Source organism: Oncorhynchus masou, chromosome 19 (assembly GCF_036934945.1).
Source record: "Oncorhynchus masou masou isolate Uvic2021 chromosome 19, UVic_Omas_1.1, whole genome shotgun sequence".
Lineage (NCBI taxonomy): Eukaryota > Metazoa > Chordata > Actinopteri > Salmoniformes > Salmonidae > Oncorhynchus > Oncorhynchus masou.
Genome location: NC_088230.1, coordinates 39,856,537 through 39,883,898, shown reverse-complemented (window position 1 = coordinate 39,883,898; position 27,362 = coordinate 39,856,537). Strand labels below are relative to the sequence as shown.

General features: G+C 49.2%; 1 protein-coding gene across 1 annotated transcript; it reads left to right on the top strand.

Annotated features, from left to right (window-relative positions):
* Positions 1 to 243: 243 nt before the first annotated feature.
* On the top strand, positions 244 to 27,362 carry mcm3 (minichromosome maintenance complex component 3). The gene is made up of 18 exons (XM_064925782.1): positions 244 to 412; positions 1,288 to 1,400; positions 2,613 to 2,821; positions 3,671 to 3,801; positions 4,243 to 4,481; positions 5,720 to 5,825; positions 6,103 to 6,256; positions 6,975 to 7,106; positions 9,857 to 10,065; positions 10,828 to 10,999; positions 12,757 to 12,839; positions 13,249 to 13,313; positions 13,730 to 13,880; positions 16,205 to 16,345; positions 16,564 to 16,661; positions 17,382 to 17,455; positions 20,910 to 21,027; positions 26,605 to 27,362. Exons 1-18 carry the CDS (start codon positions 338 to 340, stop codon positions 26,801 to 26,803), a joined length of 2,469 nt encoding a protein of 822 aa, XP_064781854.1. The 5' UTR covers positions 244 to 337; the 3' UTR covers positions 26,804 to 27,362.

Genomic DNA, 27,362 nt, shown 5'->3' with positions numbered 1-27,362 from the left:
TTCTTAACTGAAATAAACAGAGAGAAAGGAGAGCATGGTATGACATATGAGCTTGGCACTCAGGCTACCTTTTGCACGTCTCATGTCTGAACATTTCCCGCGAGTTGCTGACGGGGCGGGTCCAAATTCAGGAAAGACGGTATCTGATTGGACTGATACAGATTCCGCGCCAAATATGCAAAGTGGAGATGGTCACATGGACCAATCACGATTCCGAACTGAGTTCACCGCGTACTTAGTGGCGCGAAAATCTTGCATTTCTGTAAAGACTTATGTGGAAACCGTCACGTCGGAGTCTGTAAAAGTTTGTTATATTTGGAAAATACAGAATTACGAAATGGCGGCTGATTCTGTGGACGATCGGGAGATGAGAGAAGCACAGAGAGAATATCTGGACTTCTTAGATGACGATGTAAGTAGCATAATTGCTTGAAACATATAATGCTTACTTTGTATGCCTATGGACAAATGGAAACCATGTGGCGATGAGTGACAATAGAGAGCAACAGTAATGGCGTCTTTTTGTAGGTATTAATTCCTTCACTGTTCGTTGAGAAAAGCCGATCGGGAAATTTAAGGAGTTTTGTAGAGTTTTTTTTTCGATAAACGCCGAAAATAAGTGACGTGGGAAACACCGGCTTATGAGAGCATATACGTTTTTTGTTCTATGAGATAATCTAAATCAACTAACATCGCTTTAAAAAAAAAAGCATTTCGAAGCGTTTATGTAATAATAAAAAAGGTGTAACACACCTTACAGTTGTGTTCATAATTCATGAAGGTCATGTTGACTGACTGGTATTATCTCGTCAAACAAAACCTATATATGATCGCCTAAACCTGTGTTAACCTCAGACCTTATTTTCGACGTTTATTCCAAAACTCATTATTTTCCCCCCATAACAATGTCTCAAATAACCATATTTACGTCATTTGTGGTTTTTAATCACTACAAGCTGGCGAGATCTATTAAAATCAAAGTTTTGCAGGAACACTGTCCGAAGAGTTGCTATCTAACGTTAATCCCATTTTACTTGATTTTGTTTTTTTAAACAACCAAATGCGTTGTTTGTTAAATGTTACTAAATACTGTGTCTAGTTAACCGAGTAGCTATAAGTTGTTAGTTAAGTAAGCACCAGATAGTTAGATGATACTAAGAGCCAGTATGGGTGAAAGTGCAGGGAGTTGGGGAGCCAGCCAATCACTCGGCCTGGATGGTATCTAATGGCGTCCTCCTCTGTGTGTGTGTGTGGTTCATATCCTCTGTGTGTGTGGTTCCGATGCAGCAAGACCAGGGGGTCTACCAGAGCAAGGTACGGGACATGATCGGCGAGAACAAGAACCGCCTCATCGTGAACATCAACGACCTGAGACGACGCAACGACGTGCGGGCGACCAGGTACACACACACACACACACACACACACACACACACATTAACGTGGTGTACCATTTATGCCATGAATGCCTATCGTGTTTGTCTGTAGTTTAATACACTTTAATACATTTCGACAACAGTAACTACACTGTAGTTACACACCTTAGTATCTCATAGTTATTCACACCTGTGCACAATGCAATCGCGCTATCCGTTATCCATGGGGCTCCCGAGTGGCGCTATGTGTCTAAGGCACTGTGTGTCAGTGCTAGAGGCGTCACTACAGACCCTGGTTCGATCCCGGGCTGTTTTTCAGTCGAGGAACTCCGTCGCAAAAAATATTATACGTCCCAACGTTTCGACAGACGAGTTGTCTTCATCATGACAAACTCTGCGGCGAGACTCATTTATATCGTGTCAAAAGACAGACACAGGTGTCTGTAGTCATGGCAGGGCGTGGCCTGATATCATTGGTTAATTCTCATATGTATTAAAATTACTTACAGAAAACAATAAATGGATCGCATACGAACATAGATACGATTTGGCTCCATAAGCCTACAAACAAACAGTAGGGTAGTGGTTAGAGTGTAGAGGCGGCAGGGTAGCCTAGTGGTTAGAGTGTAGAGGCGGCAGGGTAGCCTAGTGGTTAGAGTGTAGAGGCTGCAGGGTAGCCTAGTGGTTAGAGTGTAGAGGCGGCAGGGTAGCCTAGTGGTTAGAGTGTAGAGGTGGCAGGGTAGCCTAGTGGTTAGAGTGTAGAGGCGGCAGGGTAGCCTAGTGGTTAGAGTGTAGAGGCGGCAGGGTAGCCTAGTGGTTAGAGTGTAGAGGTGACAGGGTAGCCTAGTGGTTAGAGTGTAGAGGTGACAGGGTAGCCTAGTGGTTAGAGTGTAGAGGCGGCAGGGTAGCCTAGTGGTTAGAGTGTTGGACTAGTAACCAAAAGGTTGCAAGTTCGAATCTGTCGTTCTGCCCCTGAACTGGCAGTTAACCCACTGTTCCTAGGCCGTCATTGAAAATAAGAATTTGTTCTTAACTGACTTGCCTAGTAAAATAAAGGTAAAAATTATCACAACTGGCCGTGATCGGGAGTCCCATAGGGCGGCGCGTAATTGGCCCAGCGTCGTCCGGGTTTGGGGAGGCTCTCTCTCAGGCTGATGACGGGCTGCTACTTATATAACAGCCCGATTACATCACACTATGGATTTAAATAAACCCGAGGCTGTGTTCTCTTCCCAGGTTGATGACTAATGCGTTTGAAGAGCTGTTGGCGTTCCAGCGGGCTCTGAAGGACCTTGTGGCGTCTGTAGATGCTACGTACGCCAAGCAGTACGAGGAGTTCTTCGTTGGTCTGGAGGGAAGCTTTGGGAACAAACACGTCTCCCCCCGAACCCTCACCTCTCGTCTGCTGGGCAGCATGGTCTGTGTGGAGGGCATCGTCACCAAGTGTGAGTGTTTGGGGGGAAACTAGGTTGTGGATGTCTCTCATTCCCTAAAAAGTGTATACATTAGGGATGTGACAAACTGAGAGAGAAAAAAAAAACGTTTTTCCATTAAAATGTTAACGAAAAATATCATAACATTTCACAAGAATATACAGCAACAGTTTGGTTCTCACAGTGCCTCTCTTTCAGATAAAGGTTTCACCTCTACTACCAATACTGAACCTCAATTCCACCTCGCAAAGTTTGTATTTAGTTAGGGATTTTTTTCTTAATTAACCGTAAGGGTCCCAATTTAGTTTAAATGTTCACACCTCTAGTTTACGTCAAGTTGGGAGGCTCCCCCGAGTGTCTGGAATCTCCAGCATCTATGCGCCGCTGATAAATTGTGTCCACTGCTGCAATAAAAAAAACAACACAAAAACAAACCCCACAGATAACATCATTTTTGAGAACCAACAATCGGAAACAACAAATGAAAACTAGACAGAGGGAATCTAACGTTCCGCGGTTGTCATGGCAACCCTGTTGATTTTCTGTTTTGGGTCACTCATAACAACAAGGCAGAATGTGTAGAATTGCAGGCCCGGGGAGGGGGGTGATAGGTCCAAAAAACAAAGGCTAAGGGCCGATCTGTTCTTAGGCACGATGCAACATGGAGTGCCTCAACCCCCCCCCCCACCTTTGCCTTATTGCTATTATAAACTGGTTGCCAACATAATATAAGCAGTTAAAAAATATACATGTTTTGTCATACCTGTGGTATACGGTCTGACATCCCACGGCTGTCAGCCAATCGGCACTCGGGGCTGGAACCACCCAGTTTCTAATATATATTTCTGTTCATCTCTGTAGGTTCTCTGGTCCGTCCAAAAGTCGTGCGTAGCGTCCACTACTGTCCAGCCACCAAGAAGACTATGGAGCGCAAATATACTGACATGACCAGTCTGGATGCATTCCCTTCCTCTGCTATCTACCCCACCAAGGTAAACACTCACAGGTTGAGGAGAACAACCCCTTCCTCTGCTATCTACCCCACCATGGTAAACACTCACAGGTTGAGGAGAACAACCCCTTCCTCTGCTATCTACCCCACCAAGGTAAACACTCACAGGTTGAGGAGAACAACCCCGTTGGTGACAGTTTGGTCTGTCCATCTACAAGGACCACCGAACCATCACACACACTCACCACCTCTCTTTTTCTCTCCTTCTCTCCATCCTTTTCTCCTTTCCTCTCACCATCCCCCTCTCTCTACTCTTTCTCGCCCTCTCTCTCTCTCTCCCTCTCTCCTCTCTGTCTCTCTCTCTGTCTCTCTCTCTCTCCCTCTCTCCGTCTCTCTCTCACCATCCCCCTCTCACTACTCTTTCTCTCCCTCCCTCTCTTCTTTTCTCTCTCTCTCTCTCTCTCTCCATCTCTCTCTCTAGGATGAGGAGAACAACCCGTTGGAGACAGAGTTTGGTCTATCTGTCTACAAGGACCACCAGACTATAACAGTCCAGGAGATGCCAGAGAAGGCTCCTGCCGGCCAGCTTCCCCGCTCGGTGGACATCATACTGGACAATGATCTGGTGGACGTGGTCAAGCCAGGAGACAGAGTCCAGGTGATCGGAACCTATCGATGTCTGCCCGGCAAGAAGGGGGGATACACCTCTGGGACCTTTAGGTGAGGACTGACGCTCTGAACGTCCTTTAGGTGAGGACTGACGCTCTGAACGTCCTTTAGGTGAGGACTGACGCTCTGAGCGTCCTTTAGGTGAGGACTGACGCTCTGAACGTCCTTTAGGTGAGGACTGACGCTCTGAACGCCCTTTAGGTGAGGACAGACGCTCTGAACGTCCTTTAGGTGAGGACTGACGCTCTGAACGTCCTTTAGGTGAGGACTGACGCTCTTAAACGTCCTTTAGGTGAGGACTGAAGCTCTGAAACGTCCTCTAGGTGAGGACTGACGCTCTGAAACGTCCTTTAGGTGAGGACTGACGCTCTGAGCGTCCTTTAGGTGAGGACTGACGCTCTGAACGCCCTTTAGGTGAGGACTGACGCTCTGAACGCCCTTTAGGTGAGGACTGACGCTCTGAACGCCCTTTAGGTGAGGACTGACGCTCTGAACGTCCTTTAGGTGAGGACTGACGCTCTGAACGTCCTTTAGGTGAGGACTGACGCTCTGAAACGTCCTCTAGGTGAGGACTGACGCTCTGAACGCCCTTTAGGTGAGGACTGACGCTCTGAACGCCCTTTAGGTGAGGACTGACGCTCTGAACGCCCTTTAGGTGAGGACTGACGCTCTGAAACGTCCTCTAGGTGAGGACAGACGCTCTGAAATGTCCTCTAGGTGAGGACAGACGCTCTGAAATGTCCTCTAGGTGAGGACAGACGCTCTGAAATGTCCTCTAGGTGAGGACAGACGCTCTGAAACGTCCTCTAGGTGAGGACAGACGTCTGAAATGTCCTCTAGGTGAGGACAGACGCTCTGAAATGTCCTCTAGGTGAGGACAGACGTCTGGAAACGTTTCTCTAGGTGAGGACAGACGCTCTGAACGTCCTCTGGTGAGGACAGACGCTCTGAACGTCCTCTAGGTGAGGACAGACGCTCTGAACGTTTTAGGTCTGAAATACAAAACACCCTAAAAGTTGACAAAGTCCCGTCTAAAAAATATAGGTTTCACACAAACACTATTACTTGACTTGCATTATTACAAGACGTTGTTAAATGACGTTTCTGTCAGGAAGTGAGGCGTTTCTGTCAGGAAGTGAGACGTTTCTGTCAGGAAGTGAGACGTTTCTGTCAGGAAGTGGGACGTTTCTGTCAGGAAGTGAGACGTTTCTGTCAGGAAGTGAGGCGTTTCTGTCAGGAAGTGAGGCGTTTCTCTCAGGAAGTGAGACGTTTCTTACTCTGTTCTCCAGGACCATCATGATAGCCTGTCAGGTGAAACAGATGAGTAAAGAAGTGTCTCCGTACTTCTCAGCGGACGACGTCGCCAAGATCAAACTCTTCAGCAAGTCAAAGCAGGTAAGGACCTGATACGCTTTCCCCCTCTAGCCCCCTCTAGCTGTCACCGTGGATACACCTCAATAGTGTCTCTTTCCTTGATCTGACAAGACGGGATAGTCGCTCTGTTCGCGAACACTCGACCTGTCACCGTGGACACACCTCAATAGTGTCTCTTTCCTTGATCTGACAAGACGGGATAGTCGCTCTGTTCGCGAACGCTTCTTCCTGAGGTCAAGGGGGATCGTCTTGCTCGAACGCATTCCCTCAACGTCTGTTCATCCTGTCTCCTATCCAGGATGTGTTTGACCAGCTGGCCCGCTCCTTAGCCCCCAGTATCCACGGTCACGAATACATTAAGAAGGCCATCCTGTGTATGTTGCTGGGAGGAGTGGAGAAGGTTCTGGAGAATGGGTCACGTATCAGAGGAGACATCAATGTACTGCTCATAGGTACTGAGACGACATCTCTCTCTCTCTGTCTCTCTCTCTCTCTCTCTCTCTCTCTGTCTCTCTCTCTCTCTCTCTGTCTCTCTCTGTCTCTCTCTGTCTGTCTGTCTCTCGCTCTCTGTCTCTGTCTCTCTCTGTCTGTCTCTGTCTCTCTGTCTGTCTGTCTCTCTCTGTCTGTCTCTCTCTCTGTGTCTGTGCCTGTCTGTCTGTCTCTCTCTGTCTCTCTCTCTCTCTCTCTCTGTCTGTGCCTGTCTGTCTCTCTCTGTCTGTGTCTCTCTCTCTCTGTCTGTGCCTCTCTCTCTCTGTCTGTGCCTGTCTGTCTCTCTCTGTCTCTCTCTCTGTCTGTCTCACTCTCTCTCTGTCTCACTCTCTCTCCCTCCACTAGGTGACCCGTCTCTCTCTCCCTCCACTAGGTGACCCGTCTCTCTCTCCCTCCACTAGGTGACCCGTCTCTCTCTCCCTCCACTTGGTGACCCGTCTCTCTCTCCCTCCACTTGGTGACCCGTCGCTCTCTCCCTCCACTAGGTGACCCGTCGCTCTCTCCATCCACTAGGTGACCCGTCGCTCTCTCCCTCCACTAGGTGACCCGTCTCTCTCTCCCTCCACTAGGTGACCCGTCGCTCTCTCCCTCCACTAGGTGACCCGTCTCTCTCTCCCTCCACTAGGTGACCCGTCTCTCTCTCCCTCCACTAGGTGACCCGTCTCTCTCTCCCTCCACTAGGTGACCCGTCGGTGGCCAAGTCCCAGCTGCTCCGTTATGTCCTGCACACGGCACCCCGAGCCATCCCAACCACCGGCCGAGGGTCATCTGGGGTTGGCCTGACCGCTGCTGTTACCACTGACCAGGAGACTGGTATAGACACACACACACACACACAGACACAGACACACAGACACACAGACACACACACAGACACACACACACACACACACAGACACACACACACACACAGACACACACACACACACACACACACAGACACACACACACACACACACACACACACACACACACACACACACACACACACACACACACACACACAGACATACACACAGACACACACACACACACACACACACACACACACACACACACACACAGACACACACACACACACACACACACACAGACACACACACACACACACACACAGACACACACACACAGACATACACACAGACACACACACACAAGTTAAAGTTTTACTGAATGAGAAAAATCATAGCTGACACAATAGTGTTATGAATGATCGTAAAACATTAAACAATTAAGTCGATAACTAAATCATACTGACAATGAAAAAACAAATTAATTGAATAACTGAAGGACCCAAAATGACTCACTGAACCCCCCCTCTCTCCGCATCTCTCTTTATCTCTCTCTCTCCCCCATCACTCTCTCTCCCCATCACTCTCCCCATCACTCTCTCCCCCATCACTCTCTCTCCCCATCACTCTCTCTCTCTTCCCCCATCTCTCTCCCTCTCCATCACTCTCTCTCCCCATCACTCTCTCTCCCCATCACTCTCTCTCCCCATCACTCTCTCTCCCATCACTCTCTCTCCCATCACTCTCTCTCCCCATCACTCTCTCTCCCCATCACTCTCTCCCCCATCCACTCTCTCCCCATCACTCTCTCTCCCATCACTCTCTCCCCCACTCTCTCTCTCCCCTCCACTCTCTCCCCCATCACCTCTCTTCCCCCATCCACTCTCTCTCCCATCACTCTCTCTCCTCCCCCATCTCTCTCTCTCCCCATCACTCTCTCTCCCCATCACTCTCTCTCCCCATCACTCTCTCTCCCCATCACTCTCTCTCCCCATCACTCTCTCTCCCCACTCTCTCTCCCCATCTCTCTCTCTCCCCATCACTCTCTCTCCCCATCTCTCTCTCTCCCCATCACTCTCTCTCCCCATCACTCTCTCCCCCATCACTCTCTCTCCCCATCACTCTCTCCCCATCACTCTCTCTCCCCATCACTCTCTCTCCCATCACTCTCTCTCCCCATCACTCTCTCCCCCATCACTCTCTCTCCCCATCACTCTCTCCCCCATCACTCTCTCTCCCCATCACTCTCTCTCCCCATCACTCTCTCTCCCCATCACTCTCTCCCATCACTCTCTCTCCCCATCACTCTCTCTCCCCATCACTCTCTCTCCCCATCACTCTCTCTCCCCATCACTCTCTCTCCCCATCACTCTCTCTCCCCATCACTCTCTCTCTCCCCATCACTCTCTCTCCCATCACTCTCTCTCCCCATCACTCTCTCTCTTCCCCCATCACTCTCTCTCCCCATCACTCTCTCTCCCCATCACTCTCTCCCCATCACTCTCTCTCCCATCACTCTCTCTCAACATTAAAATCTTCCCCCATCACTCTCTCTCTTATCTCTCTCTCTCCATCACTCTTCTCTCCATCACTCTCTCCCCATCATCTAAACATCACTCTCTCTCTCCCCATCACTCTCTCTCCCATCACTCTCTCCCCATCACTCTCTCTCCCCATCACTCTCTCTCTTCCCCCATCACTCTCTCTCCCCATCACTCTCTCTCCCCATCACTCTCTCTCCCCATCACTCTCTCTCCCCCATCTCTCTCTCTCCCCATCACTCTCTCCCCCTGCCTCTCTCCCCATCACTCTCTCTCCCCATCTCTCTCTCTCTCCCCATCACTCTCTCTCCCCATCACTCTCTCCCCATCACTCTCTCTCCCCATCACTCTCTCTCACTCTCCCCCCATCACTCTCTCTGCCTCTCTCCCCATCACTCTCTCTCTCTCCCCATCTCTCTCTCCCCATCACTCTCTCTCCCATCACTCTCTCCCCATCACTCTCTCTCCCCATCACTCTCTCTCCCCATCTCTCTCTCTCCCCCATCACTCTCCCCCATCACTCTCTCTCCCCATCACTCTCTCTCCCCATCACTCTCTCCCCATCACTCTCTCCCCCATCTCTCTCCCCATCTCTCCCCCCCATCACTCTCTCCCCCCTCACTCTCTCTCCCCATCACTCTCTCCCTCTCCCCCTGCCTCTCTCCCCATCACTCTCTCTCTCCCCCTGCCTCTCTCCCCATCACTCTCTCTCTTCCCCATCTCTCTCTCTCTCCCCATCACTCTCTCTCCCCATCACTCTCTCTCCCCATCACTCTCTCCCCATCACTCTCTCTCCCCATCACTCTCTCTCCCATCACTCTCTCTCCCCATCACTCTCTCTCCCCCCATCACTCTCTCTCTCCCCCATCACTCTCTCTCTCCCCATCACTCTCTCTCTCCCCCATCACTCTCTCTCTCCCCCATCACTCTCTCTCTCCCCATCACTCTCTCTCCCCATCACTCTCTCTCCCCATCACTCTCTCTCCCCATCACTCTCCCTCTCCCCCTGCCTCTCTCTCCATCTCTCTCTCTCCCCCCATCACTCTCCCCCCCCATCTCTCTCTCTCTCCCCATCACTCTCTCCCTCTCTCCCTGCCTCTCTCCGCCCATCTCTCTCTCTCCCCCCATCTCTCTCTCTCCCCATCACCCTCTCTCCCCATCACCCTCTCCCCATCACCCTCTCTCTCTCCCCCCATCACTCTCTCTCCCCTACTCTGCTCCTCCTCATAAGGTGAGCGTCGTCTGGAGGCTGGGGCGATGGTTCTGGGGGACAGGGGTGTGGTCTGTATCGATGAGTTTGACAAGATGTCCGACATGGACCGTACAGCCATCCACGAGGTGATGGAGCAGGGCCGTGTCACCATCGCCAAGGCCGGTATCCATGCCAGGCTCAACGCCCGCTGCTCCGTGCTGGCAGCTGCCAACCCCGTCTACGGCAGGGTGAGTTTATAGTTCTGACCTTTGACACATAATGTCTTCCCTTTCTATTGTGTCTGAACACTTTGTTATAAAACATGTATAAAATTAACCTATCCTTCTTTTAACCCTCTCTCTCTCTGTCTCGCTCTCTAGAAGTTATCTAACCCTTTCTCTGTCTCTCTCTCTGTCTCTCTCTCTCTCTAGAAGTTATCTAACCCTTTCTCTCTCTCCTCTCTCTTTCTCTCTCTCTGCCTCTCTCTCTAGAAGTTATCTAACCCTTTCTCTCTCTCTCTCTCTTTCTCTCTCTCTGCCTCTCTCTCTAGAAGTTATCTAACCCTTTCTCTCTCTCCTCTCTCTTTCTCTCTCTGCCTCTCTCTCTAGAAGTTATCTAACCCTTTCTCTCTCCTCTCTCTTTCTCTCTCTCTCTCTAGAAGTTATCTAACCCTTTCTCTCTCCTCTCTTTCTCTCTCTCTGCTCTCTCTCTAGAAGTTATCTAACCCTTTCTTCTCTCTTTCTCTCTCTCTGCCTCTCTCTAGAAGTTATCTAACCCTTTCTCTCTCTCTAGAAGTCATCTAACCCTCTCTCTCTCTAGAAGTCATCTAACCCTCTCTCTCTCTCTAGAAGTTATCTAACCCTTTCTCTCTCTCTAGAAGTCATCTAACCCTCTCTCTCTCTAGAAGTCATCTAACCCTTTCTCTCTCCTCTCTCTCTAGAAGTCATCTAACCCTTTCTCTCTCTCTCTCTCTCTAGAAGTCATCTAACCCTTACTCTTCTCTCTCCCAGTACGATCAGTATAAGACTCCTATGGAGAACATTGGTCTGCAGGACTCTCTGCTGTCTCGGTTTGACCTGCTCTTCATCATGTTGGACCACATGGATGCAGAGCAGGACAGAGAGATCTCAGACCACGTCCTCAGGATGCATCGATACAGAGACCCCCGCGAACAGGACGGGACAGGTAACATTCTGATACACCACTAGGTGGCAGTATAGCTTTCTCTCTGGTGAAAACAGACAGTGATCACCAGCCCTGGTCCTTCAGAGCTACTGGTTCTGCAGGCCTGATTCAACCTGAGTCAACCTGATTCATTTCATCAACTACTTATTAAGGCTTTTATAAGTAGTTGTATCTAAATCAGATGTTTTAGTGCTTGGCTTTATCAAAGGTCTGCATACCAGGTGGGTGGGATAGGGGCCCGGGTGGGGGGATAGGGGCCCGGGTGGGTGGGGGGATAGGGGCCCGGGTGGGTGGGGGGATAGGGGCCCGGGTGGGGGGGGGGATAGGGGCCCAGATGGGGGGGGATAGGGGCCCGGGGGGATAGGGGCCCAGGTGGGGGGGGGGATAGGGGCCCGGGTGGGGGGGGGGATAGGGGCCCGGGGGGGGGGGGATAGGGGCCCAGGTGGGGGGGGATAGGGGCCCAGGTGGGGGGGGATAGGGGCCCGGGTAGGGGGGGATAGGGGCCCGGGTGGGGGTATATTTACTTTGTTTTTTTTTGCTGTTTTTCTTCAGAAGGTACATGTTTTAGTTGTTCTTTGGTCTTGATATATTTGAACACTGCTCATGGTGGGTCGCTGCTCAGCTTTTAATTAAATGCTAACCTCCCCTGTTATTGTAATGGTGAGAGGTTAGCATGTCTTGGGGTATGATATAACATGCTAACCTCCCCTGTTATTGTAATGGTGAGAGGTTAGCATGTCTTGGGGGTATGATATAACATGCTAACCTCCCCTGTTATTGTAATGGTGAGAGGTTAGCATGTCTTGGGGGTATGATATGAAATGCTAACCTCCCCTGTTATTGTAATGGTGGGAGATTAGCATGTCTTGGGGGTATGATATAACATGCTAACCTCCCCTGTTATTGTAATGGTGAGAGGTTAGCATGTCTTGGGGGTATGATATAACATGCTAACCTCCCCTGTTATTGTAATGGTGGGAGGTTAGCATGTCTTGGGGGTATGATATAAAATGCTAACCTCCCCTGTTATTGTAATGGTGGGAGGTTAGCATGTCTTGGGGGTATGATATAACATGCTAACCTCCCCTGTTATTGTAATGGTGAGAGGTTAGCATGTCTTGGAGGTATGATATAACATGCTAACCTCCCCTGTTATTGTAATGGTGAGAGGTTAGCATGTCTTGGGGGTATGATATAACATGCTAACCTCTCCTGTTATTGTAATGGTGAGAGGTTAGCATGTCTTGGGGGTATGATATAACATGCTAACCTCCCATCATGTTATTGTAATGGTGAGAGGTTAGCATGTCTTGGAGGTATGATATAACATGCTAACCTCCCCTGTTATTGTAATGGTGAGAGGTTAGCATGTCTTGGGGGTATGATATAACATGCTAACCTCCCATGTTATTGTAATGGTGAGAGGTTAGCATGTCTTGGAGGTATGATATTTGTGCGTTTTAATTTTCTCACTCATCATTATTCACAATTTATTCAGTAACTATCTGTAATCAATTTTGGCTGTACTTTCCCAACAGCCGATGTGGGTGAAAATACTCTCAAATTAAAGCTTGTCAGCACTTTAACCGTCGGTTCAAATCCAAAGTGCTGGAGTACAGGACCAAAACAACCAAACATGTGTCTCTGTAGCCTACGGTACTTACAACCTGTGTGTGTGTGTGTGTGTGTGTGAGATGTGTGGAAACACAACAACCTGTGTGTGTGTGTGTGTGTGTGTGTGGAAACACAACAACCTGCGATGGCCTTTGGTGGGTCAGTGGACATCCTGGCCACTGAGGATCCTGACTCGGTTCAGGAGGAGCAGGAGGAGCTGCAGGTCACACGAAACACAACAACCTGCTGCACGGCACCAAGAGACGCAGGTATGGAGACACACACACACACACACACACACACACACACACACACACAGGAAACACAACAACCTGCTGCACGGCACCAAGAGACGCAGGTACACACACACACACAGGAAACACAACAACCTGGAGATATACACACACACACACACACACACACACACACAGGAAACACAACAACCTGCTGCACGGCACCAAGAGACGCAGGTATGGAGATATATACACACACACACACACACACACACACACACAGGAAACACAACAACCTGCTGCACGGCACCAAGAGACGCAGGTATGGAGATATATACACACACACACACAGGAAACACAACAACCTCCTGCACGGCACCAAGAGACACAGGTATGGAGATATACACACACACACACACACACAGGAAACACAACAACCTGCTGCACGGCACCAAGAGACGCAGGTATGGAGATATATACACACACACACACACACACACACACAGGAAACACAACAACCTCCTGCACGGCACCAAGAGACGCAGGTATGGAGATATATACACACACACACATACACACACACACACACACACACACAGGAAACACAACAACCTCCTGCACGGCACCAAGATACGCAGGTATGGAGATATATACACACACACACACACACACACACACAGGAAACACAACAACCTGCTGCACGGCACCAAGAGACGCAGGTATGGAGATATATACACACACACACACACACACACAGGAAACACTAACAACCTGCTGCACGGCACCAAGAGGTAAGGAGTGTCCCTCTCATCACAGCACGGTGGACATCTTCTGTTTCTCTGTACCCGTTTCCATGCTAACAGATTCTGCTGTTGTTTAGAGAGAACATCGTGAGCAAGGAGTTCATGAGGAAGTACATCCACATCGCCAAGGTGTTGACCCCTACGTTGACCCAGGAAGCAGCCAATCACATTGCGGAAGAGTACTCCAGGCTGAGAAGCCAGGAACAGCTGGGAGCCGATATTTCCAGAGTGAGCCCCTTAGACACCATGAGGCTGCGTTTACACAGGCAGCCCAATTCAGATCTTCTGCCCAATTATTCGATCTGATCTGATCTGATTGGTCAAAAGGCCAATTATTGTCAAAAGATCGGACTGACTGTTTGTGTAAATACATGTTCTTAGTCGTACATCTACACACACCTTGACCCCTACACACACCTTGACCCCTACACACACCTTGACCCCTTCACACACCTTGACCCCTACACACACCTTGACCCCTACACACACCTTGACCCCTACACACACCTTGACCCCTACACACACCTTGACCCCTACACACACCTTGACCCCTGCCGCCCTCTCTCCCTGTCTAACCCCTCCTCTCTCCCTGTCTAACCCCTCCTCTCTCCCTGTCTAACCCCTCCTCTCTCCCTGTCTAACCCCTCCTCTCTCCTTGTCTAACCACTCCTCTCTCCTTGTCTAACCCCTCCTCTCTCCTTGTCTAACCCCTCCTCTCTCCTTGTCTAACCCCCTCTCCTCCCTGTCTGACCCCTCCTCTCTCCCTGTCTGACCCCTCCTCTCTCCCTGTCTGACCCCTCCTCTCTCCCTGTCTGACCCCTCCTCTCTCCCTGTCTGACCCCTCCTCTCTCCCTGTCTGACCCCTCCTCTCTCCCTGTCTGACCCCTCCTCTCTCCCTGTCTGACCCTCCTCTCTCTCCCTGTCTGACCCCTCCTCTCTCTCCCTGTCTGACCCCTCCCTCTCTCCCTGTCTGACCCCTCCTCTCTCCCTGTCTGACCCCTCCTCTCTCCCCCTGTCTGACCCCTCCTCTCTCCCTGTCTGACCCCTCCTCTCTCCCTGTCTGACCCCTCCTCTCTCCCTGTCTGACCCCTCTCCTCTCTCCCTGTCTGACCCCTCCTCTCTCCCTGTCTGACCCCTCCTCTCTCCCTGTCTGACCCCTCCTCTCTCTCTCCCTGTCTAACCCCTCCTCTCTCTCTCCCTGTCTAACCCCTCCTCTCTCTCCCTGTCTAACCCGTCCTCTCTCCTTGTCTAACCCCTCCTCTCTCCTTGTCTAACCCCTCCTCTCTCCTTGTCTAACCCCTCTCCTCTCTCCCTGTCGAACCCCTCTCCTCTCTCCCTGTCTAACCCCTCTCCTCTCTCCTTGTCTAACCCCTCTCCTCTCCCTGTCTGACCCCTGCCTTCCTCTCTCCCTGTCTAACCCCTCTCCTCTCTCTCTGTCTGACCCCCTGCCTTCCTCTCTCCCTGTCTAACCCCTCTCCTCTCTCTCTGTCTGACCCCCTGCCTTCCTCTCTCCCTGTCTAACCCCTCTCCTCTCTCTCTGTCTGACCCCCTGCCCTCTCCCTGTCTAACCCCTCCTCTCTCCCCTGTCTAACCCCTCCTCTCTCCCTGTCTAACCCCTCCTCTCTCTCTCCCTGTCTAACCCCTCCTCTCTCTCTCCCTGTCTAACCCCTCCTCTCTCTCCCCTGTCTAACCCCTCCTCTCTCTCCCTGTCTAACCCCTCCTCTCTCTCCCTGTCTAACCCCTCCCCTCTCTCCCCTGTCTAACCCCTCTCCTCTCTCCCTGTCGAACCCCTCTCCTCTCTCCCTGTCTAACCCCTCTCCTCTCCCTGTCTGACCCCCTGCCTTCCTCTCTCCCTGTCTAACCCCTCTCCTCTCTCTGTCTGACCCCCTGCCTTCCTCTCTCCCTGTCTAACCCCTCTCCTCTCTCTCTGTCTGACCCCCTGCCCTCCTCTCTCCCTGTCTAACCCCTCCTCTCTCCCTGTCTAACCCCTCCTCTCTCCCTGTCTAACCCCTCCTCTCTCCCTCCCTGTCTAACCCCTCCTCTCTCCCTCCCTGTCTAACCCCTCCTCTCTCTCTCCCTGTCTAACCCCTCCTCTCTCTCTCCCTGTCTAACCCCCTCCTCTCTCTCCCTGTCTAACCCCCTCTCTCCCTCCTAACCCCCTCCTCCAGTCTCCCTGTCTAACCCTCCCTCTCTCTCTCCCTGTCTAACCCCTCCTAAGGCTCTCTCTCCCTGTCTAACCCCTCCTCTCTCCCTGTCTAACCCCCTCCCATCTCTCTCCCTGTCTAACCTTTTCTCCCTGTCTAACCCCTCTCTCTCTCCCTGTCTAACCCCCTTTCTCTCCCTGTCTAACCCCTCCTCTCCTCCTTGTCTAACCCCAAATCCATCTCTCTCCCTGTCTAACCCCAAATCCATGGTTCTCTTCCCTGTCTAACCCCATAGTCCTCTCTCTCCCTGTCTAACCCCAAATCCTCTCTCTCTCCCTGTCTAACCCCTCCTCTCTCCCTGTCTAACCCCTCCTCTCTCCCTGTCTAACCCCTCCTCTCTCCCTCCAGACGTCCCCAGTAACTGCTCGTACTCTGGAGACCCTGATCCGTCTGTCTTCGGCCCACGCTAAAGCCCGCATGAGTAAGGCTGTGGAGCTGGAGGACTCAGAGGTCGCTGTGGAGCTGGTCCAGTTCGCGTACTTCAAAAAGGTCAGTGGACTCGACGTGCAGAGTTGACAGATTGTTGCATTTGTCACGGCTTTTCATCTTCATTTGAATAAACTCTGGTGAAGTCTGTCTGGTGTCTTTCTGTTCGTTTAAGTTCAACCAATCTCTGTTCCGTCCCGTTGTTCTAAAAGGTTCCAAATCCATGGTTCTGTAGGTTCCGTCCCCCATGTTCTAAAAGGTTCCGTCCCGTTGTTCCGTAGGTTCTGGAGAAGGAGAAGAAGAGGGGGAGGAAGGAGCAGGAGTCTGACTCAGAGGAGGAAGAGACAACACAGCGTACCCCTCGCTCAGAGAAGAAGAGGTACGGCTTAAGACACCACCCACTAGTGGCCTGCTCAGACGCCCATAATCACACCCCCACTAGTGTCCTCCTCAGACCCCCATAATCACACCCCCACTAGTGTCCTCCTCAGACCCCCATAATCACACCCCCACTATTGTCCTCCTTAGACCCCCACTAGTGTCCTCCTCAGACCCCCATAATCACATCCCCTCTAGTGTCCTCCTCAGACCCCCATAATCACATCCCCTCTAGTGTCCTCCTCAGACCCCCATAATCACACCCCCACTATTGTCCTCCTCAGACCCTCATAATCACACCCCCTCTAGGTGTCCTCAGACCCCCACTAGTGTCCTCCTCAGACCCCCATAATCACACCCCCACTATTGTCCTCCTCAGACCCCCATAATCACACCCCCTCTAGTGTCCTCCTCAGACCCCCACTAGTGTCCTCCTCAGACCCCCATAATCACACCCCCACTATTGTCCTCCTCAGACCCCCATAATCACACCCCCACTAGTGTCCTCAGACCCCCATAATCACACCCCCACTAGTGTCCTCAGACCCCCATAATCACACCCCCACTAGTGTCCTCAGACCCCCATAATCTGTTACAGAGGCCATTAACTAGCTCATGAACTAATTCTCTCTTCTGGCGGATATTTGATCTTTGCCGCGGAGCTGTATGAATGAAGGTTGAAACACAGGATTTGTCTGCTGACCTGTGTTCTGTCCTGTAGGAGTCGCCGCGGTTCCCAGAGCAGCGAGGCCTACGACCCGTATGACTTCGCTGGAGAGAAGGACATCCCTGAGAGTAAGAGATACACGTTGACCACCGCCCAACCTTTATTTAACTCGGCAAGTCAGTTAAGAACAAATTCTCATTTTACAACAACGGCCTAATGGGGAACAGTGCCTTGTTCAGGGGCAGAACGACACCTTGTCAGCTCGACACTCGATCCAGCAACCTTTCGGTTACTGGCCCAACACTCTAACCACTAGTCTACCCTGCCGCCTCTACACACTCTAACCACTAGGCTACCTGCCGCCTCTACACTCTAACCACTAGGCTACCCTGCCGCCTCTACACTCTAACCACTAGACTACCCTGCCACCTCTACACTCTAACCACTAGGCTACCCTGCCACCTCTACACTCTAACCACTAGGCTACCTGCCGCCCCTGAGGAAAAGAGATACACATTTACCACCCTAATCCCGCCCCATAGATAATTACTCCAGCTACTGTCCCAGGGGGATATGGGGTTTGTAAGCATCACACACTAGTGGTGCGTGGGTCAGATGCCCACAATAGCTAATAACCGACCGATGAAGTGAAAGTCTGAGGCCCACACCCTCTGTTAAAGGAAATCCACTCCAGGCTACAGCTAATGATATTTTTGGGGGGTTGTTACCTGATACAGATGTGTTTCTGCTCATACTGTAATTTCCGATATTTCCACTAGGCTATTTGTTAGTTAACATGAAGCTTCTCTTCTGTCATGTGGAAAATCTGCATTTATGATGCTGATAAAGATGACCCCTCTACAGATGGTGGCGAACTGAGCATTCACAATAATTATATATATTTATGCCTACATTTGGTGTCATTTTACTGCAAGAAATGCTTAATTCTGCCCATCCATATTGACTCTGTACCGGTCCCACCTGTATATAGCCTCCACATTGACTCTGTACTGGTACCCCACAATAGCTATATAACCTCCACATTGACTCTGTAGGCCCACCCCTCTGTATATAGCCTCCACATTGACTCTGTACCGGTACCCCCTGTATATAGCCTCCTGCTCATTGACTCTCCGATATTTCGGTACCCCCTGTATATAGCCTCTTCTGTCATTGACTCTGCATTTATGATGCTGATAAAGATGACCCCTGTATATAGCCTCCACATTGACTCTGTATATATTTATGCTGGTGTCCTGCTGTATATAGCCTCCACATTGACTCTGTACCAGTACCCCTGTATATAGCCTCCACATTGACTCTGTACCGTAATACCCTGTATATAGCCTCCACATTGACTCTGTACCAGTACCACCTGTATATAGTCTCCACATTGACTCTGTACCAGTACCACATTGACTCTGTACCAGTACCCCTGTATATAGCCTCCACATTGACTCTGTACCAGTACCCCCTGTATATAGCCTCCACATTGACTCTGTACCAGTACCACCTGTATATAGCTTCCACATTGACTCTGTACCAGTACCACCTGTATATAGCCTCCACATTGACTCTGTACCAGTACCCCCTGTATATAGCCTCCACATTGACTCTGTATAATACCCTGTATATAGCCTCCACATTGACTCTACCATAATACCCTGTATATAGCCTCCACATTGACTCTGTACCGTAATACCCTGTATATAGCCTCCACATTGACTCTGTACCGTAATACCCTGTATATAGCCTCCACATTGACTCTGTACCGTAATACCCTGTATATAGCCTCCACATTGACTCTGTACCGTAATACCCTGTATATAGTCTCCACATTGACTCTGTACCGGTACCCCCTGTATATAGCCTCCACATTGACTCTGTACCAGTCCTCACCAATAGTCACACACCGAGAAACGACATGTGGGGCACCAAGAGTCATGAGTAAAATATGTCCCAGACGTCATATGAGATCTCTCTCTCTCTTCAACATCAGATTTACCACTTTTTTCTGTTTACACGAGACTTGGATCTGATGTGACCAAAGCCCCATTCCTGCCTCACCTGTGTAGACAGATCAGAATACCGTAAATACCATAGTATATAGACAGACAAAAAATAAAGAGAGCAATTCAAACAATACAGGAGCTTCTCATCTACACTTTATTGCACACTGTCTTGCACACTTGATTTAATTTAATGTGTGGATATTTTAAAACCCTTGAATTGTCAATTTGGCGAAAACAGATCAAAAATGCAGTCTGCTGGTATTAAGTTAATTATGGTAATTATTGCGGGGACATATGGTGTGGGAGAGCTGTTGTCTTTACACTGTACCACTCAGAGGGGTGAGACAGATTTGAATCCAGATCCAGATCTAGTTTATGTCTTCAACGGCTAATAGAGTGTAACACTCCACCGAGTGAGGAAATGGAGGTTTCTGCATTATGATGCATTAACATGACACTACAACATTCTATAACAGCCATGTTAGAACCCCATTATGACACTACAACATTCTATAACCCCATTAACATGACACTACAACATTCTATAGCAGCCATGTTAGAACCCCATTAACATGACACTACAACATTCTATAACAGCCATGTTAGAACCCCATTAACATGACGCTACAACATTCTATAGCAGCCATGTTAGAACCCCATTAACATGACGCTACAACATTCTATAACAGCCATGTTAGAACCCCATTAACATGACGCTACAACATTCTATAGCAGCCATGTTAGAACCCCATTAACATGACGCTACAACATTCTATAGCAGCCATGTTAGAACCCCATTATGACACTACAACATTCTATAACCCCATTAACATGACACTACAACATTCTATAGCAGCCATGTTAGAACCCCATTCACATGACACTACAACATTCTATAGCAGCCATGTTAGAACCCCATTAACATGACGCTACAACATTCTATAGCAGCCATGTTAGAACCCATGTTAGAACCCCATTAACATGACCCCATTAACATGACACTACATTCTATAGCAGCCATGTTAGAACCCCATTAACATGACGCTACAACATTCTATAGCAGCCATGTTAGAATCCCATTAACATGACGCTACAACATTCTATAGCAGCCATGTTAGAACCCCATTAACATGACGCTACAACATTCTATAGCAGCCATGTTAGAACCCCATTAACATGACACTGCAACATTCTATAACAGCCTTGTTAAATCCCCGTTATGACTACATGGGGAATATTTAAACAATGCTATGTAACAGGGCTCCAAGGTACTGCATCTCAGTGCTTGAGGCATCACTACAGACATCCTGGTTCGAATCCAGCCTGTTTCACAACCGGCCATGATTGTGAGTCCCATAGGGCAGCGCACAATTGGCCCAGCATCCGCGTTTGTCCGGGATAGACCGTCATTTTAAATACGAATTTGTTCTTTAAAGACTTGCCTAGTTAAATAAAGGTTGAATAAAAAAAAAATAAACTGTCTACTATTAGAACACTGTTTAAAAGTTGACCCAACTCTCTATATGCATGGCCCTGGTCTGACAATGAACTCTGTTTACTCCTCCCACAGTTCAGGCTGGCACGCCCAAACCGGCAGAGGAGGAGCCTATGGATGCCCCTGTCCCACCAAGCCAGGACGGACAGACTGACGGACAGACTGACGGACAGACAGAGGTGTCTGCAGACAGGTGGGTGTGGCAGTTGAGTGCATGTATATGTGACAGCAAAATGGCGGACTTGGTACCAGTGTGCTCAGATCGGCAGCTGAAATGGAACTATAGTCTCATATGAATGGAAGTATTATCAACACAAATATGAAAGCAACATGTTAAGAGTTGGTCTCGTGTTTTATGAGCTGAATAAACGATCCCAGAAATGTTCCAAACCCACAAAAAGCTTATTTCTCCTAAGTCTTGTGCACAAATGTAGTTTACATCCCTGTTAGTGAGCATTTCTCTTTTGCCAAGATAATCCATCCACCTGACAGGTGTGGCACATCAAGAAGCTGATTAAACAGCATGATTATTACACAGGTGCACCTTGTGCTGGGAGACAATTTAAAGGCCACTCTAAAATGTGCAGTTTTATCACACAACACGATGCCACAGATGTCTCAAGTTTTGAGGGAGCGTGCGATTGGCATGTTGACTGCAGGAATGTCCTCCAGAGCTGTTGCCAGATAATTAAATGTTAATTTCTCTACCTTAAACGTCCAATGCCATTTTAGAGAATTTGTCAGTACGTCCAACCGGCCTCACAACCACAGACCACGTGTAACCACACGAAAATCTGAGGCCTGTTGTCGTACCATTCATCTGCTGCCATCACCTCATGTTTCAGCATGATAATGTACGGCCCCATGTTGCAAGGATGTACCCAATTCCAGAAAGCTGAAAATATCCCAGTTCTTCAGTGGCCTGCATACTCACCAGACATGTCACCCATTGAGCATGTTTGGGATGCTCTGGACCGACGTGTACGACAGCGGGTTCCACGTTTGGGATGCTCTGGACCGACGTGTACGACAGCGTGTTCCATGTTTGGGATGCTCTGGACCGACGTGTACGACAGCGTGTTCCATGTTTGGGATGCTCTGGACCGACGTGTACGACAGCGTGTTCCATGTTTGGGATGCTCTGGATTGACACGTTCCAGTTTCTGCCAATATCCATCAACTTCACACAGCCGTTGGAGAGGAGTGGGGACAACATTCCACAGGACACAAATCAACAGCCTGATCAACTCTATGTGAAGGAGATGTGTCTCGTTGCATGAGGCAAAATGGTGGTCACACCAGATACTGACTGGTTTTCTGAACCAACGCACCTAGTTAGAAACTTTTTTTTATGACCAACAGACCAGCATAAATCAAATCAAACTTTATTAGTCACATGGGCCGAATACAACAAGTGTAGACTTGCTTTCTAACAAGCCCTTAACCAACATTGATCAAATAAACTCAAGTAAAAAATTATAAAAAGTAACACAATAAAATAACAATAATGAGGCTATATACAGGGGGGTACCGGTACAGAGTCAATGTGGAGGCTATATACAGGGGGTACCGGTACAGAGTCAATGTGGAGACTATATACAGGGGGTACCGGTACCGAGTCAATGTGCAGGGGTACAGAGTCAGTGTGCAGGGGTACAGAGTCAATGTGGAGGCTTTATACAGGGGGTATGGGTACCGAGTCAGTGTGCAGGGGTACAGAGTCAGTGTGCAGGGGTACAGAGTCAGTGTGCAGGGGTACAGAGTCAATGTGGAGGCTTTATACAGGGGGTACCGGTACCGAGTCAATGTGCAGGGGTACAGAGTCAATGTGGAGGCTATATACAGGGGGTACCGGTACCGAGTCAATGTGCAGGGGTACAGAGTCAATGTGGAGGCTATATACAGGGGGTACCGGTACCGAGTCAATGTGGAGGCTATATACAGGGGGTACCGGTACCGAGTCAATGTGGAGGCTGTATACCGGGGGTACCAGTACAGAGTCAGTGTGGAGGCTATATACAGGGTGTACCGGTACAGAGTCAATGTGGAGGCTATATACAGGGGGTACCGGTACAGAGTTAGTGTGGAGGCTATATACAGGGGGTACCGGTACAGAGTCAGTGTGGAGGCTATATACAGGGGGTACCAGTACAGAGTCAGTGTGGAGGCTATATACAGGGGGTACCGGTACAGAGTTAGTGTGGAGGCTATATACAGGGGGTACCAGTACAGAGTCAATGTGGAGGCTATATACAGGGTGTACCGGTACAGAGTCAGTGTGGAGGCTATATACAGGGGGTACCGGTACCGAGTCAATGTGCAGGGGTACAGAGTCAATGTGGAGGCTTTATACAGGGTGTACCGGTACAGAGTTAGTGTGGAGGCTATATACAGGGGGTACCAGTACAGAGTCAATGTGGAGGCTATATACAGGGTGTACCGGTACAGAGTCAATGTGCAGGGGTACAGAGTCAGTGTGCAGGGGTAAAGAGTCAATGTGGAGGCTATATTCAAGGGGTACCGGTACTGAGTCAATGTGGAGGCTATATACAGGGTATTACGGGACTATGTGGAGGCTATAGACAGGGTATTACGTGACAGAGTCAATGTGGAGGCTATATACAGGGGGTACCGGTACAGAGTCAATGTGGAGGCTATATACAGGGTATTACGGTACAATGTGGAGGCTATATACAGGGTATTACGGTACAGAGTCAATGTGGAGGCTATATACAGGGGGTTACGGTACAGAGTCAATATGGAGGCTATATACAGGGGGTACCGGTACAGGGTCAATGTGGAGACTATATACAGGGGGTACCGGTACAGAGTCAATATGGAGGCTATATACAGGGGGTACCGGTACAGAGTCAATGTGGAGACTATATACAGGGGGTACCGGTACAGAGTCAATGTGGAGACTATATACAGGGGGTACAGGTACAGAGTCAATGTGGAGGCTATATACAGGGGGTACAGGTACAGAGTCAATGTGGAGGCTATATACAGGGGGTACCGGTACAGAGTCAATGTGGTGGCTATATACAGGGGGTACCGGTACAGAGTCAATGTGGTGGCTATATACAGGGGGTACCGGTACCGAGTCAATGTGCAGGGGTACAGAGTCAATGTGGAGGCTATATACAGGGTGTACCGGTACAGTCAATGTGGAGGGGTACAGAGTCAATGTGGAGGCTATATACAGGGTATTACGGTACAGTCAATGTGGAGGGGTACAGAGTCAATGTGGAGGCTATATACAGGGTATTACGGTACAGTCAATGTGCAGGGGTACAGAGTCAATGTGGAGGCTATATACAGGGTATTACGGTACAGAGTCAATGTGGAGGCTATATACAGGGGGTACCGGTACCGAGTCAATGTGCAGGGGTACAGAGTCAATGTGCAGGGGGTACCGAGTCAATGTGGAGACTATATACAGGGTGTACCGGTACCGAGTCAATGTGCAGGGGTACAGAGTCAGTGTGCAGGGGTACAGAGTCAATGTGGAGGCTTTATACAGGGGGTATGGGTACCGAGTCAGTGTGCAGGGGTACAGAGTCAGTGTGCAGGGGTACAGAGTCAGTGTGCAGGGGTACAGAGTCAGTGTGCAGGGGTACAGAGTCAATGTGGAGGCTTTATACAAGGGGTACCGGTACCAAGTCACTGTGCAGGGGTACAGAGTCAATGTGCAGGGGTACAGAGTCAATGTGGAGGCTATATACAGGGTGTACCGGTACCGAGTCAATGTGCAGGGGTACAGAGTCAGTGTGCAGGGGTACAGAGTCAATGTGGAGGCTTTATACAGGGGGTATGGGTACCGAGTCAGTGTGCAGGGGTACAGAGTCAGTGTGCAGGGGTACAGAGTCAGTGTGCAGGGGTACAGAGTCAGTGTGCAGGGGTACAGAGTCAATGTGGAGGCTTTATACAAGGGGTACCGGTACCAAGTCAATGTGCAGGGGTACAGAGTCAATGTGCAGGGGTACAGAGTCAATGTGGAGGCTATATACAGGGGGTACCGGTACAGAGTCAATGTGGAGGCTATATACAGGGGGTACCGGTACAGAGTCAATGTGGAGGCTATATACAGGGTGTACCGGTACAGAGTCAGTGTGGAGGCTATATACAGGGGTACCGGTACAGAGTTAGTGTGGAGGCTATATACAGGGGGTACCGGTACCGAGTTAGTGTGCAGGGGTACAGAGTTAGTGTGCAGGGGTACAGAGTTAGTGTGCAGGGGTACAGAATTAGTGTGCAGGGGTACAGAGTTAGTGTGCGGGGGTACAGAGTTAGTGTGCGGGGGTACAGAGTTAGTGTGCGGGGGTACAGAGTGTGTAGGGGTACAGACAGGTTAGACGAGGTCATTTGTACATGTAGGTAGGGGTAAAGTGACTGTGCATAGATAATGAACTGCGAGTAGCATCAGTGTACAAAACAAATGGAGGGGGGGTCAATGTAAATAGTCCGGTGGCCATTTTATTAATTGTTCAGCAGTCTTATGGCTTGGGGGGTAGACGCTGTTAAGGAGCCTTTTGGTCCGAGACTTGGTGCTCTGGGTGCCGCCGTGACAATTGTATGGGATTTCCTCTGATGCCTGTTATAGAGGTCCTGGATGGCAGGAAGCTTGTTCCCAGTGATGTACTGGGCCGTACACATTACCTCTCTAGCGCCTTACGGTCAGATGCCGAGCAGTTACCATACCAGGCGGTGATGCCACCATGCTCTCGATGGTGCAGCTGTACAACGTTTTGAGGATCTGGGGACCCATGCCAAATCTTTTCAGTCTCATGAGGGGAAAAGGTTTTGTCGTTCCCTCTTCATGACTGTCTTGTTGTGTTTGTATCATGTTAGTTTGTTGGTGATGTGGACGCCAAGGAACTTAACTCTCGACCCGCTCCACTACAGCCCTGTCGATGTCAATGGGGGCCTGTTCAGCCAGACTAGTCCACGATCATCTCCTTAGTCCTGCTCACATTGAGAGAGAGAGAGAGGTGGTTGTCCTGTCACCACACCGCTAGGTCTCTGACCACCACACCGCCAGGTCTCTGACCACCACACCGCCAGGTCTCTGACCACCACACCGCCAGGTCTCTGACCACCTCCCTATAAGGTGTCTCATCTTTGGCGGTGGTCAGACACTTTTGTGTCGCCAGTCATGTGAAAATCATAGATTTGGACCTAATGAATTTATTTCAATTGTCTGAATACCTTATAAGAACTGTAATCCAACATTTTTTGGGGGGGAAATTGTTGCATTTTTATATTAATTGATTAATTTCCTCCCTCCCTGGTGCACCGCCAACTGCCATGAGGTTGCCTATGCAGAGAGCGTTGATCACTTACATCTTGTGGTATTGACTCTGAATTGCAGAATTGGGTTGCGAAGTCCATTTTTTTGTCTTAAATCTACAGTTGCATTATTAGAATCCAAACAGCCAGCGAGATTAATGGGTTAATCTGTCAGGAATAATTACAACAAGTGCTGCTTCTGAAACCCTCTGAGATGAAATAGAGACATTCCAATCTCCACTTCATGTGTTTGTTTAGCTTTGTATGCGATTTATTTTCTGTAATGAAAAGCGCTATTTCATTATTATATAACCCACATACAAATATTTACACGTGTTACGTTTGCTGAAAGTAAATGCAGTTGACGGTGAGAATACTTTTTTTGTTTGTTGTTGATTTATGTAAACAACAACAAAAACAATTTGATGTACCTCACACAGATGGTATTTTTCCTAAATGAATTTCTCTCTCTGTTCTCCAGGCTGAAGGAGTTCAAGTCGTCCCTCCTGGAGATGTTCCGTTCTGCACATGCTCAGTCCGTCGGTATGAACACTCTGACGGAGAGTGTCAACAAGGACAGAGATGCCCCCTTCACCCTGACAGAGGTCCGGGCCGCCCTCGCTCGCATGCAGGACGACAACCAGATCATGTTGGCCGACGACATCATCTTCCTCATCTAAAGACCAAGGAAAACATCTTCATCTTAGACCGAAGTGAAGAGGAGTGACGAAGAGGTGAAGGGAGAGGACAGAAAGGAGATGGAGAGTTGTTTCCTATTTGAGACCAAGAAGAATGAGAAGGAATTCAGAAATAATTGGAAGGGGATTTTGACTAGTTCTCTTGGGTTTTGGGCTCCACTCGCTTCTTCTAATTAGCCTTTTTTTGTTTGTTGGCAATAACCACTTACGGACTAAAAAAGTAGTTGAAAGGATTATGGTTTTATTTTGTTGTAATGTTCGTAGGTTAATTCTTGATCAGGTTCACAAAGTTTGGTTTCTTTGCTTTACTCATGTTTTAGCTACATATTATGGGATGTACAAGGTCTCGTTATAATCACAAGTCTCCGTAGAGCATCTGCATCGTTTTATGCTTTCGGTTTTATAGTTTTAATATGTATTTTTTAAGAAAAATACCTTTTTCTTGTATATATTGTTTTGTGAAAGAAAAGGTTTTCATTGTAAAGGTTTGTCAACTGTAATAACGCATCGAGATGGAAAATAAAATAACTTGGATGTTGAA

Bases quoted from the DNA above. Each gene is read 5' to 3' on its own strand.
- mcm3 (XM_064925782.1), top strand. From the start codon at position 338: ATGGCGGCTGATTCTGTGGACGATCGGGAGATGAGAGAAGCACAGAGA. The intron at 3,802-4,242 runs GTAAACACTCAC...CTCTCTCTCTAG, and splicing joins CTGCTATCTACCCCACCAAG to GATGAGGAGAACAACCCGTT. The intron at 11,000-12,756 runs CAGGTAACATTC...AAACACAACAAC, and splicing joins CCCCCGCGAACAGGACGGGA to CTGCGATGGCCTTTGGTGGG.